The 14,985-nt window shown below is 41.7% G+C and overlaps 1 protein-coding gene across 6 annotated transcripts in view; it reads right to left on the reverse strand.

Moving 5' to 3' along the window:
- FKBP15 (FKBP prolyl isomerase family member 15) overlaps positions 1–14,985 on the reverse strand; it is a 61,594-nt gene that overhangs the window by 3,166 nt on the left and 43,443 nt on the right. For 4 of the 6 annotated variants that reach the window (XM_063649804.1, XM_063649806.1, XM_063649808.1 and 1 more), the window contains 9 exons: positions 14,846–14,940; positions 13,862–13,964; positions 9,692–9,863; positions 7,595–7,731; positions 5,778–5,933; positions 4,802–4,954; positions 2,917–3,042; positions 1,858–1,965; positions 558–1,279 (listed from right to left, as the gene is read on the reverse strand). In XM_063649804.1, the coding sequence (XP_063505874.1) occupies positions 558–1,279; positions 1,858–1,965; positions 2,917–3,042; positions 4,802–4,954; positions 5,778–5,933; positions 7,595–7,731; positions 9,692–9,863; positions 13,862–13,964; positions 14,846–14,940 (1,772 nt within the window). The remainder of the gene's footprint in view (positions 1–557; positions 1,280–1,857; positions 1,966–2,916; positions 3,043–4,801; positions 4,955–5,777; positions 5,934–7,594; positions 7,732–9,691; positions 9,864–13,861; positions 13,965–14,845; positions 14,941–14,985) is intronic. The other 2 variants (XM_063649805.1, XM_063649807.1) reach the window with 1 other exon arrangement.

Genomic DNA, 14,985 nt, shown 5'->3' on the forward strand with positions numbered 1-14,985 from the left:
CACCTCCGCTGCCACCATCTCTTCCCACACCCTACAGTGGCCTCCTAGTGCAGTTGGCCCCCTCCAGAACCTACAGCCAGAGTCATCTTTTCAATGTGACCTTCTCAGAATCCTTCCCTAGCCACCCTATCTAAAGTGGAACAACTCCTTTAGAATAGCACTGTTTCTTTTTCAAAACGACTTATTATACTTTATGATATATAAGTATGTATTTGTTTTCTCCACTTGACTGTCACTCCTTAAACTCAAGAACCAAACCTGCCTTGCCTACCACACTATCACAGTGCCCGCCACACTACCACAGTGCCCGCCACACTACCGCAGTGCCCGCCACACTACCGCAGTGCCCGCCACACTATCGCAGTGCCCGCCACACTATCACAGTGCCTACCACAGAGCCTTGTACACGGTAGGTGTTGTTGAATTAATACATCAACTAATGAATGAAGACATGAGTAAATTAGTCTCTGAAGGATGAGTTGCCAGCCCTGGAAAAAACAGAGACACTCACCACAGATAGCTACCCTGTCCCTGAAGCAGTGCTCGGAGGAACATACCTGGAACGCTGGGAATGACGGCTGGGTCTGAGGGCTGCTCCCGCAACTGTGGAACCTGCCTCTGTGCTTGACAGCTCCTTGTGGGGACCGGTGGAGCTAGTGACATCATCTTTCTTGAGCTGTGGAGGCTGAGGGTCTCCTGGGCTTTCAGGCCCTAAGGCCAGTGGGTCCCCCTCCTCGGGGTCTGAAGTCAGGGACAGTCTTGTGGAGCTTTCTTGTAGTGGGCCATCTGGTGCTACTTCCCTGACACAGACCTTTCCTGGTGGGTTGTCGGGCTTAGCTGCCATTGGGCTGGCAGCAAGTGACTCCTCACACTCAGAGTCCATGGATACAGGGCCTGGGGGCTCAGGTGGAATTGAAGTCGGGGGCCCCAGAACTCTGTGGGATGGGATGCAAGACAGTTCGGGTGGAAGGGAACCATCTTTTATCTCTGAGAGTGCCTCAGCTTCTGAGTCTCCTTTCCTTCTGTGTCCATCATCCTGGGAAGTGGTGAGGGCCTGAAGAGGCAACAGGACAGCTTCCTCGACCACCTGCTCTAAGGGCACCATGGGAGACTCTGGCCTCTGCCTATTCAGGGGTGCTTGAGGCTGCCCAGAACTGGCTGAGGCTGACTGCTCCTGGGAAGGTCTTCGTGGCCGCTCTTCTGCTTTTTCTTCTTCTTCTTCACTGCTGCTCTCTTCCTTCTCTTGCTCCTGTTGGTTTAACAGCTGAAGAGTCACCATCTGTTCAAAAGCCAAGGAGGAGATGGTCACTGAAAGGAACACAGTAGCCACTCCTAATTCTTATTAACACTACTGGTCATCTAGTTTAAATGACTTTGCTTCTTTCCTGTTAAAAGAGGCTGACCATATCTGTCAAGTCACTCAAGGCATCCTAATTACTGAGGAACAGTCCTGAATAATTTTCTTTTTTTTTTCTTTGGAGACAGGGTCTTGCTCTGTTATCCAGGCTGGAGTGCAGTCGGGGGCAATCATGGCTCACTGTAGTCTTGAACTCCTGGGCTCAAGTGATTCTCCTGCCTCAGCCTCCCAAGTAGCTGGGACTACAGGCACATGCCACCATACCTGGCTAATTTTTAAGTTTTTAATTTTAGTAGAGACAAAGTCTCATTATGTTGCCCAACCTGGTCTCGAGCTCCTGGCCTCAAGCAGTCCTCCCACCTTGGCCTCCCAAAGTGCTGGGATTACAAGCATAAGCTACTGTGCCAGCTTTGAACAATTTTTTATTCATGATCCCTTGAAGGTACTTAAGCAACAAAATGCCCGATACAATGAAACAAACGACAGCTGGCTGGCTGTACCTTGATCGTATTCATGATGGTTCCCAGAATGGTCCTGCCATTGTAAGATTCCTCCAGCTCAAACTCTCTCCGTAAGGACTGGAACACCTGGTTCATGATCTTCTTGACCTGTGTGAATGTCAAAACACATGCTGCCAAAATCCAGTCACTAAAGGATGCATTAAATTCCAGAGAGGTGTATGGAAGGACAAAATGAAGCCATCTTAGATCTCTACACTGGGATACCACTGGTCATAAGCAGAGACACTGAAGGCTGTCACTGTGGAGAGGATGATATTAAATAATGAGCAGCACTTTGACAGAAGGGCTAGTCATGCGAGTTACCTATCAAGGGCAGGCAAGCTGTGGTCTGTGTGCCCAAGACTGCTTAAAGACCATTTCTTGATGTCCCCCTCCCACCGTGAGCACCACTAGGAGCTGCCATAGGCTCTAAGGGTCAGAGGCCAGTGGATGCTGGGCACACTCCCCAAGCCCCATTCCTCTTCTGTGGTTAGAGGCCCTTCCTATACCTGTCAAAACCTCAGAAAGATAGGGTTCTTTGGGTTTGTCACTTAATATATAAGTATGTATTTGTTTGTTTTCCCCACTAGACTGTAAGCTCCTTAAACTCAAGAACCAAATCTGGGCCGGGCATCGTGGCTCATGCCTGTAATCCCAGCACTTTGGGAGGCCGAGGCAGGTGGATCACAAGGTCAAGAGATCGAGACCATCCTGGCCAACATGGTGAAACCCCATCTCTAGTAAAAATACAAAAATTAGCTAGGTGTGGTGGCGCGTGCCTGTAGTCCCAGCTACTCAGGAGGCTGCAGCAGGAGGATCGCTTGAACCTGGGAGGCGGAGGTTGCAGTGAGCCAAAATCATGCCACTGCACTCCAGCCTGGTGACAAAGTGAGACTCCATCTCAAACAAACAAACACCAAATCTGGTTCATTTTAAAGTCATGAGACAAGTAAAACATCACTAAAGTTAGAAAAAGAGCTATTAACACAACATACTGGCCACGTTCTTTCTGAATGCTTGATATAAATGGCTTGCTTCTTCTTTGAAATACCAGCTCACCTTCTCTGAGGGGTCAGATGCAGCAGCTTCAACCCCAGACATCTGGGACTTGTTCTTCTCTAGTTCCTTGACGTGCTGTTCATTTTGCTTGGTGAGAGCTGTGATTTGGGCCTGGAGGGCTAAACACTGCAAAACAAACAGACTGTGGCTGTGGCCTCAGGAACCTGGATTACCAGGTGAAGGTCAGAAAACCCAAGGGGAGGAGAACCACCCAAACATCAAGTCTCTTTTTTTTTTTTCTGCATATAATAAAAAGACAATTTTATTTCAATTTTTTTTTTTTTAATTATTATTATACTTTCAGTTCTAGGGCACATGTGCACAACGTGCAGGTTTGATGCATAGGTATACATGTGTCATGTTGGTTTGCTGCACCCATCAACTGATCATTTACATTAGGTATTTCTCCTAATGCTATCCCTCCCCCAGTCCCCCCACCCCCTGATAGGCCCTGGTGTGTGATGTTCCCCACCCTGTGTCCAAGTGTTCTCATTGATCAGTTCCCACCTATGAGTGAGAACATGCAGTGTTTGGTTTTCTGTCCTTGTGACAGTTTGCTGGGAATGATGGTTTCCAGCTTCATCCATGTCCCTGCAAAGGACATGAACTCATCCTTTTTTATGGCTGCATAGTATTCCATGGTGTATATGTGCCACATTTTCTTAATCCAGTCTATCATTGATGGACATGTGGGTTGGTTCCAAGTCTTTGCTATTGTGAATAGTGCCACAATAAACATACATGTGCATGTGTCTTTATAGTAGCATGATTTATAATCCTTTGGGTATATAACCAGTAATGGGATTGCTGGGTCAAATGGTAATTCTAGTTCTAGATCCTTAAGGAATCACCACACTGTCTTCCACAATGGTTGAACTAATTTACACTCCCGCCAACAGTGTAAGTGTTCCTATTTCTCCACATCCTCTCCAGAATCTCTAAACATCAAGTCTTAACCTCACCTAGGTCTGCTGGTGTCCACTCCCTCAGCGCCCCCCAAGACCCCCTGCCTCAGAGAATTCTATCTCCTCATCATTCGATTTCAACTCAAAACTTCACTTTCTCTTTCCCAAGAAGGTTGCTTGCCTTGTTCCTAATCAGGTAAAAAATATAATGAAAAAAGAGCAGGAGGGTAGGTAATAACTAGTCATTTAGACATAAACATTCAGCATTAACAGCAACCCATTTGTCTGCAAGAACCCATTCTCTGAGCCAAAAGTTTTCAACTGGACAACCAAAAGTTTTCCGTTTTCAACGGAAAGAAACTGACCTCGAATATGGACTTTCATACCATGACCCTAAGCCATGTCCCATCTCTTTCTTTTTCAGACCTGATGATCCCACCACACCCCAGCCTCCATCCTATCTCAGTGCCTTTGCCCAGGATGTTCTGCCTCCTTTGCCGCCTTACCAAAGCTATTTGTCCTTCTTGGCTCTGCTCAAATGTCACCGCCTTTGGGAAACCTTCCCAGCTCTCCTGGGTACTTCCTCTTCTGGGCCCCATAGCACTTAACACCTATCTTTGTTTCTTTGTCTCCCTTTCTTGACTGTGAGATACATGAGGAAGGGTTCCTTGTATGCACTTCCTTTAACACACTGGATGGAATACAACTGACTCTCAATAAATATTTGCTTAATAAATGAACGATCCAATAATAATGGGAAACATGTTCCAGAACACTAGTGCTGTTTTCTCGTTTTCCAGGTCACTGACCTATCACCCCAAATAAGTATGTGAAAGATAACTGACAAGCTAAACAAGTGTGGTTTTGTCTTCTAGATATTAATAACTCTTAGGCTCAGAAGGATCGACAGGACTCAAACAGCCTGCTTGCCTCAAGTTAACTGGGCTGCCTAAACTGTCTGACTCAAGAAAAATATGTACCTTTTCCTGAAGTTGTACGAGCTTCTGCTGGTAGGCGTCTCTCTGTGCGCACACCTCCTGGTACTGCTGCAGGTGCTCATCCTTGGCGGAGGCCAACAAATGTTCACATTTTGCTTCCCACTGGGTCTGTAGCTCAGCCTGTACTAAAGACAGCTGCCAAGAGAAAGTAATGACCATATCATCCTTGGGGGTGGGGGAGTGAGATTCCATTGCACCTAGGGAAACCCATCTTTCAAAAAGCAAAAGAATAAGCTAACAGCCCAGATTTAACTGGGAAACTGTTTAAAAGACTCTCATTACTTTTAAAGTAAATGCTCTTCTTAAGATGTCATTGGTTGTCAGGACTCCAAAAGGTACTCCAAGCAGACAAAAGTGTGCCTATCTAGATAGGTCCCTGGAGGGCAGGGCCATGTGATCATTGCTTTTCAGGGTCTGAACCCTAAACTTTATAGGTTCAGAAACTTTTTTTCACCAAAATTCCCAGAGGTGGTCAAATTGAGGGCACCAATGCACTCTAACTAAACATATGTATGCATATAAATTTTAAACTTATAATGAGAAAGGTTGCTGTTGCACAGACTAGAGATCCAGCTGTGTCCTGCCACTATCCGTGGTTCCCTTCCTGATGACTTAAATTAATCCCTTCTTTTCAAGGATGATAATGTGTCTGAAGGATGGTGTCCAATGGTCGATGGCTTTGGCCTTATCATGTTTGGAATCTTTTTGTAAGAAAACTATTTTTCATTTTTACTTATGTAATTAAATATTAACTAAGCTTTAAAAAAAGAAAGAAGATTCTCCATTCGATTCCTGGCTCTCCTGCACATATCTGGATTACTTTTTCTACCTTTCTCCAAAGTGAGAGTATCAGCTATGAGAAATGTCATCCTAAAGGGTAAGGAAGAAACCAGAAGCTTTTCTCTCTGAGTCCTTCACACCTTCCCTCTATTTCCAGAGTGCTTCAGTTTCCCATTACCTGCTCTGCAGCTGCTTGGTCTGTGGACACTCGAGTCTTTTTCAAGAGTTGTCGAAGTTTGTCCAGTTCCTCCTGGTATGACTTGCGAATTTCATCTATCTCCTCCTCGGCCTGAGAACGCTCTTGAGCTGACTTCTTTTTCCTTTCTGAGAGGTTCTTAGGAACAAGAGAACCATCATCAGCTCTAGCTTGTTAACAGAGAATAAAAAGGGATGATGGCGGTGGCAGTTAATTACCTTGTGGGATCCTTACTCTATTTCTGAAAACTCCATTTTTTAGTTGAATTTTCCCCTAAATATTCAACATTCTTGGCTACTGGGTGAGGAAAATGGTGACAGGAGAAGGAAAACAAGAAGAGCTGTATCTACCCCTCTATTAAGAGCGAGGGAACATCCTAACTTTAATAAGGGTACAGGAAATCAGACATTCTCATACCCTGATAGTAAGAAAATGAATGGATATACTCTCTTTGGATAGTAACCCTGTGAAAAGCCTTTAAAAACATACGTATCCAGAAATTCCACAAATTGTAATTAAGGATTCAATAAGTCATAGTCATAAAGAGTGTGTTACAAGGATGGTCACTGTAGTAGTATCTAAAGTAATGACAAACTGAAAACAGCCAAGAGGTTAGAAAGAATTGGTTAAAAATAAATAAATAAAATGGAAAAAATCCTAGAAAAAAATGCAATTGCAGACCAAGATTTACCCTCTTAAAAGGCACTGGGCCAAAACAGCTTTACCTAATGAGATTTACTGAAGCCTCAGGAGCAGTTTATTATTTTCATATTTAAATTACTCCAGAACAGACAAAAAGATAGAAATGTTCTCACTTTGTTCACTTAGTATTTCCTGATATTAAAATTTTAATCAACAAAAGATACTACAAATAAAGTTAAAAGACAGCAAGCTAGAAAAATATTTACAACATCTTTGACTGACAAAGGATTGATACCCTTAAAAGGGTTTACAAATCAAACTAATAATAGGAAAAAAGATAAAGGACACTAAAGAGAGAATTTACATAAGAAATACAAATAGGTATTAAATATATGAAAGCTCTACTACTAATAAAAATACACATTAAAACAAGGTAACATATTTCACCTGTCAGACTAATGAAGATTAGAAAAAGTGATACATGTAGAGTGGGGAAGAATGTGACAAATGGGCTCACTCACATAGTGCTGAAAGTGAAAGCACTATTCTTTGAGGATAATCTGGTAATATTTATAAAAATTCAAATATGTAGACTTCCCTTTGATCCCATGATTCTTACTCATGCAATCCATCATGTAGGAATGCTCAAACAAATTTGCAAAAACAGTTATATAATATAAGACTGTCCATAGGAGCAATGCTTAAAATAATGAAAAAATAAAAACATAAATATCCATCGATAGGCAAATAATTAAACAAATTGTGGTACAGCCTCATAGTAGGCTACTATGCAGCAGTTAAATACAAGTGAGAAAGATCTCCTTCTTATGTAGTACAAGTCCACGATATTTTCCTAAAAAACATTAAACATGATACAATTACTGTAAAAAAAGTTGTCAGTATACATACATGTATGTGTGTGAGAGTGTGAATGTATGTTTTCTACATACAGAAAACAATCTGGAAGGATCATACACTTTATAATTGTCACCCCCAATGTATGAGATTAGAGCGGGGAAAATATTTTTTTTAATTTTATACTTTTCTATATTATTTGTATTTGTTACAATAAGCACATACTATTGTAATTTGTAAAAGGAAAATAAAAATGTTTATTAAACAGCTAATTCGGGCCAACTGGGTTGTAAAAAGCTTACCTTTTCCAAGGACTCCTTCTCAACTCGAAGGTCAGTCAGTTCCTCCTCCAGGGATGTCACCTTGAGTTCCAGTTGTTTCCGGCTCTGCTTTTCACTTTTGAATTTGGACTGTGCTTGCTCAGAGGTTTCTTGGAGCTCTGGGATACAGGAGCAGAGAGACTTCACTACAGAACCAGAGCTGTAATGGGCTATGTGTTATCCCAGCAGCTCTTTTTTTAAATTATTTTTTGGAGACAGAGTCTTGCTCCATCACTCAGGCTGGAGTGCAGTGGTGTGATCATAGCTCACTATAGCCTCCATCTCCTGGGCTCAAGCAATCCTCCTGCCTCAGCCTCCCAGAGTGCTAGGATTATAGGCGTGAGCCCCTGCACCTGGCCCCAGTGGCTCTTTCAAAGCTGCGTGCTTTGATTTCCCAATCCTACCACACAAGCAGCCTCTGCTCACTTCTTTCAACATCACCTCACTGACCAGCAATAAGATTTGTCAAGCCATCAGCTGACTCCCTCATCAACCCATATTTATCCCATAGAAAGTCATCTCTGTGTGTACATGTCACCTTCTCCACATAAGAAATGGAAAAGACATGTTCCCAGCAGTCAGAAATGACCTTTGAAACAGATAACTCCCACAATTCCATTTTGGCCACCATCTTAACACGCTGCACCAATCATTGTTTAGTATTAGTCCAGGTTCTTTCTCACTGCTTGAGTAAGATAGTCTCAACTTTCTTGGTAGCTGGGACATTCTACCAAGAATTTGCTTTCAAAGCATCCCTTCTCAAATAAAGCTCTTTGAAATAAATAAAATTTGTTTGGGAAACTTTTGAGACTCTTATGGCTCTTGAGGTAATTGTCATAAGGCACCACAAAAGCAGAAATGAGACATCTGAACAACATTCAAATCTAAGACTGTCTAACACATTTGCCTCATGTGGGCCCAGTCATGCTCTAAAAGGGAAGAGATGGGCTGGGAGCAATGGCCCATGCCTGTTAATCCCAACACTTTGGGAGAACAGGGTGGAAGGATGGTTTGAGGTCAAGAGTTCACAACCAGCCTGGTCAACATAGTGAGACTCCTGTCTCTACAAAATATAAAAAATTTTTAAAAAAATAAAAGGGAAGGGATGTATCTTCAAGGTAGCACCTTACCAATTGACATCATTGTTTTCTAGTTCTCTATTAGGCAAATGAAATTTGCTTCCACCCAACTCTGCTGCTGCTCCAGCTACCCCTTGCCCACTAGTCCCATGTCTGCCTTCCATATTTGTTTCCATAAACCAAGGTAGATTAATCAACCTGCTGGTCTTCACAAATCTTCTATCCAATCACCATGTCTTGCCAGGCACTGAACTAAGACTAATATGGAGGAGAGGACTTTACAAAGATGAGCAAAACACCATGCTTATCAAACTGTGATAAGGGTTATAATAATACACTATGAGATAAAGGATTTTTTTTTTTTTAAAGAGATCAAATGTTCTAGAGAAAACTAGGAAAGCTTCTGAAAAAGGCAGATTTTGAAGAGGACTGAAAGCGAACATTGGTAATGGTGGGCATGTCAAGTCCAGAGAATAGCATGGATAAGAAGCAAGACAAGAACTACAGGATGAGCTGAAGAGCAGCCAGCAGGCTTGCTGGTATAGTCAGGGCCAGGATGAACTGGACAATATAACGGGAGACAAGCCAAGCAGGATGGGCCTTGAGTGTGAGGCTGAAGAGTTGCAATCCATCTTCTAGGAAAGAAGAAACCACACCAGGAAGCATCTCTTTTTTAAACTCCCACTGAGTCATGAGTTAGAACAACACATCAACTATTCCAGGCATTTGAAGCCAATCATAAGTACCAAAGATTTTGAAGCCAACGCCTCCCCAAACAAAAGGTAACTGTGGCACTGATCAATTCCACATGAATAGTCAGTTCTTTTGCTGTTCCTTCTGTAAAACAATCATGTAGGTTTTATACTAGTCTCCTTTAGTTTTTGGTGCAGTCCTTCAAAAACTTCATGAGCATCATGCCAAAAAGATTGAGAGGAAGAAAACAGCTTAATTACTTGAGTTTAAATGGCAACAATCCCAGCATCCCCCACCTAGCACATACCTGAGAGCTTTGCCTGCACTTTGGTGAGCTGGCCCCTGAGAAGATCTGTCTCCTTCAGGCTTTCTGTCAGCTGCATCTGCAGCTCTGTTTCCTTTTTTTGGTGAGCAGTCATTTTCAGCTGCAGATGAGAGACCTGTGCAGTGGCCGCTGCTAACTCCTCTGTCACCTTGGCCTGAATAATAACAAAGTATGATGTCACTTTAAACATAGCTGTTCTCCATGCAGGTGATGAACCAACCTCACCTAACTCTATGTAGACTGAACTAGTAAACAGGGAGTTACAGCTGCCTTCAACCTTCATTAAACATAATTCAAATTATGGGGGTGGACCATCTCTCCTATACAATTATATTACTACTACTATTACGACTCCTACACTATTATACCTATACTAGCATACTTAAATTTTTTTTTTTTCAGAGATGGGGTCTCGCTCAAGTCATCCAGGCTAGAGTGCAATGACATGATCATAGCTCACTGTAGCCTCGAACTCCTGGGCTCAAGCAATCCTCCCACCTCAGCTTCTGGAGTAGCTGGGACTACAGGTGCAAGCTACTATGTCTGTCTCTATTATACCTTACATACATTTTTACAGTTGTCTATTTCCTTATTATCATTTGTCTCTTCTTATTGTGTTCACTGTACCCACTTGTTTTAAATATATTTATTCCTTGCCTTATTCCAAAGTCTTTATCGGTTTTATAGATTGCATTTAAAATCTGATATTTTGACTCTCCTAAAAAAAGAAAATAAAGGCTGGGTGCAGTGGCTCGCGCCTGTAATCCCAGCACTTTGGGAGGCAGAAGCAGGCGGATCATGAGGTCAGGAGTTTGAGACCAGCCTGGCCAACATGGTGAAACTCGGTCTCTACTAAAAATACAAAAATTAGCCAGGCATGGTGGCCGGCGCCTGTAATCCCAGCTAATTGGAGGCTGAGGCAGCAGAATCACTTGAACCCGGGAGGCAGAGGTTGCAGTGAGCTGAGATCGTGCCACTGCACTCCTGCCTGGGCAACAGAGCAAGATTCCGTCTCAAAAGAAAAAAAAAAAAAAAAAAACAAGAAAATAAAATTGTATATAAAATAAAAATAACATGCCACTGCTCTGCCTATGGGGTAACCGTTCTTTTATTCCTTTACTTAATAAACTTGCTTTCACTTTAAAAAATAAATAGGCTATAAATGAGTATCTGAGAGCATATGTAACCTTTAGACTAAGCTTTAAGATACTTATTTTTGCTATTCAGTAGCCTTAGGTTTTCACCTCCTAAACACAGATGACAATGAAATGTAGAATTTCCAGATATAGGAGTGGCTTTCATCTACTCACTGTCCTGCTTCAAATGGCCTAATGAAAACAAAACTAACTCAGAGCTCAGAGAGCTTTGCATCTATTCATAGCTCAGAGAGTTCACTAATAACAGAACATGCACCTCTCTCACAAGGACTTGCAGCAGCTAAAACACTGGAAGGGACAAATTCCAAAGGCGTGCCAATCAAATGGAGGGTCACTCTCCTGCTAAATGTTAAGCAGAGTGGAAAATCACCCAAAAGCTCTTTTTATCTCAGGTCCTTAGCTAGAAAGGCCTCTCAGAAGCATAAAAATTAATGGTGTCCCCCAAATGCACATGTACACAGAAAATAAGGGAATGGATATTAATAATCATTATTTTTGAGTGGAAGGATTTATATTTTATGTTTGCTTATCTGTATTTCTAAATTTTCCAGACTGAACAGATGAAACTTTTATGATCAGAAAAAAATGTGTATGTGTGCGTGTGTGTGTGTGTGTGTGTGTGTGTGTGTATAGGTGTATTTATAATTTTTTTGTAAGGTCAGGGTATAATCAAGTGAGAAGGGAAAACACAAAAAAATCTACAGAGTGGATGGGATGGCTCCCTGGTTCCTACCCTGGATCAAATTCTACTGCTGACATGGAGAGTGAAAAAAAGAAAGCAATGACAGCAAGAACCAACAGTTCAGAAAAACAGTGAAAAAAAAGCATGCAAGGTAAAAGCAGGAATATAGTACTCAAGAGAGATAATAATTTGACACAGGAAAAGGAATATAGCTGAATGGAAGGGGGGTCCTATGCAGATCTTTTACCCTTTCATTCTCTGAGCCTCGGTTTGTCCCTGTAAAATAAAAAGGTTAAACTAAGAAGGCGACCTCTAATAGCTCTTCCAGTTTTAGCCATTATTCCACGATTTTTTGTGGTGCTATTATATCACAGTGAAAAATAATTTCATTTACCAAATATTCATTGAGCCCTCAACCATACCTTTCTGAGCTGTGTCTGAAGGCAGAAAATTGCCTCCAGGGATGAAAGGACCTTGCCCACCTCCCTTTAAAAGGAGAGATCACCAGGAAAACTGTTAAGTGAGAAGTGGATCAAAAGAAAAAGAGGGGAGAGTCAAGGCTCAAAAAGTTTCACTGAAATAAAGATGATCAAGTAAAACATACGGTACTTGGCATCCCAGTCATATGCATCATGAGATTCCCTAAAAAATTTGTGTGAAGCATGGTATCTATAACACAGTGGGTTGTGGCAGGTATTAGCTGTGATTACTCTTGTTATTATTACTTCTACTGTTTTGCTATTATAAATAGAGCATCTACTGGGCTCAATGCATGGTATCAGACATCTCTGGGGTTTATCAACATGAAAACATTTGGGTAGATTACTGAGCTAATTCAGGGGCTGGCAAACTATGACCTATGAGCCAAACTGACCTATTATTTTTGTAAATAAAGTTTTATTGGAACACATACACACACAAAACAGTGCTTCTCAACATGAGAATCACATGCTTAAAATGTGATTCTTAAAAATGCTGCCCCTCCAGAGATTATGACAAAAGAAATCACTGACAAGAGCAGTAATTCCTACACCTGGCTATAGGATCTTTTTAAAAGTGCAGATTCAGGCCCCAGCTAGATATACTAAATTAGAATCTCTGGAGGTTCGGGATTTAAGAATATCTAGTTTTAATCAAGCACCCCAAGTACTTACTTGAGGTAAATTCTGAGGCAGCCAGTGTTTGTGGACCACTGATCTGGAACAAGTTACAGTAATCATTTTAGCCCTGAATAGTAACAGTGAGGCCAAATAATATATTTACATGCCCTTTATAAAGAAAAAACAAACAAGCAAACAAAAGGAGTAAAGGAAAGGAAGAGAAGAAATAAAAGTAGAGGAAGGAGAAATAGTAAAAGTGCATTTAGTGGGTGGGGAGTGGTGAAATGACTTCAGTACTACCTAATGATAACAATGTCACAGGCTGCTGATCTTGACCTAGGCATTAGGAGTCAGTCACATAAATAAGAAACGGTATAAAGTAATGGGAACAGAACAGGGTCAGGATTGGACAGGGCTGTGCAGGACAAGGCACTGCTTGCCTGGATTCTAGGGCTAAGAGAAGACAAAGATTAGCATAAGACATAGTAAGGAATCCTCATTACAGAATATGAGAAAGTGAGTAAACTCCACAAGTTACAAGTGTGTTCAATCTAACTTTTCATGTTTTCAAGGAAAACACAAATACAAAATATAAACAATTTCTAAACCTCTGAGAAGAAAGACAGCAGATGAAAAAGTCAGGATCTCCTAGCTGATGAGTGGTAGCCCGAACAAGAAGGAATCCATTCAGGATAAAGAACGTCACTGGAGCAAGGGGAGAAGCGAGCTTCGGAATCAGCAGGTCCCAACCCAAGATCCACTACTTACTGCTACTGCAGGAATAGGTCAAAATTCCTAGTTTTGAAAGGATTGAAGTCAAACGGTAGTACTTTAAAATACTTTGGCAGACACAAATAAAGGAGCAAACAATCTTAAATTCTACTAAAAAGAACCTACACATCTGTTACCTGGCATAACAGAAATTTTCTGTTGATTCTGTCAACAGAATAAATTTAGTTTCCAATAAGCTGTGTAATTTTTACCTAATCAAATTACTAAGATCAGTGATTATTTTTGAGTCACCTTACTGTGAAGCATATTATAAAACAGAAATGTAGATGATGGATACATGAAAACCTGCTGGGAGATATCCAGTTCTTTTTGCAGTGATGGCAAAAATTCTGTTGAAAAGCTGACTGGTGAGTATGTACACGGGACCATTCCTTAGCCCTACCCATCCTGACCTGGGCTTTTCTCTCCCCAGTTGCTTTACCTTCTCTTGTTCAGCATGCAATACTCTTGCCTGTGTGTTTTCTGTGGCTGTCTGAAGTGAGTTGTTCCTCTTCTCCATCATCAGGTTACTCTGCTCAACATACCTGTGAAAGAAATAGGGAAAAAGAAAACATTTATCAAGCACTGAGTGTATGGCAGGCACAACCCAGTGCCCATTCTGTTCTCACAACATTGCTGCTCTATACCTTCGTCAAACGCAATCTGAAAGCATTTTCTTTTCCTTAGATCTGAAGTAGTGAGATCTAAGGAAATCAGGTTGGAAGCAGGAACCTGGGCCAGCAGTGAACTACCCTGAATAATGGAGAGGAAAAGAATGTGAAGGGTGTGTGATAATGGGAATGAGTAGGAAAGAGACAGGAGTAAGGAGGCTATAAGAAAGAGGGAAGAAGAGAAAGCCACTCCCCCAGTTCTGTCATGTGGGAGACAAGAGACAGTGGAGAAGAGAAATATGGGAGAATGATTTTTTTAAGTGAAATGCTGTGTTGTGATGTGTTCCACTCATCCTCCCCACCCACCCCTCCAAATCTTCAGAAGTATCTACAAAAAGTACAAAATCCTTAGGTCATATATGGGAATCAGTGAAGTTTTGGCTGAGTTCTGATGGATAAAATAGAGTTAGCCCACACAGAAGAGAGAAGAGTTGACACCAGAGTTCTGTAAGTAATAATACCAGTTTTAAAGATAAAGAAACTAGGGCCAACAGGAATAAATAACATGCCCAGAGCCACAAAATGAATGAGGGTCAGAGCAGGAATCAAACACAGGTCTGCCCTACATCACAGCCTACTGAGCTCCTCCTACTGCAATGCCTCTCAGAAAACAGGCAATAATTCACATGACAGGCAGGAAACAGAAATGGCAGAAATACATACGTACTGCCCTAAACAAATACGTGTACTTAAGCTGGGCATATACACAATAAACCCTTTTGTCCATCCTAGCCAGGCCCCGTACCTGTCATTACCTCTGATTTCGTTCAATTAGTTCACTAATCTTGTCATTCTGTTCTTCTATCCGATTGCTCTTTTCAAGGATCTCTTGCTTCAATCTTTCATTTTCCTAAATTCAAAATATATGATGTACAATTTAAGTGTCTTGGGAGAA

Source organism: Pongo pygmaeus, chromosome 13 (assembly GCF_028885625.2).
Source record: "Pongo pygmaeus isolate AG05252 chromosome 13, NHGRI_mPonPyg2-v2.0_pri, whole genome shotgun sequence".
Classification (NCBI taxonomy): domain Eukaryota; kingdom Metazoa; phylum Chordata; class Mammalia; order Primates; family Hominidae; genus Pongo; species Pongo pygmaeus.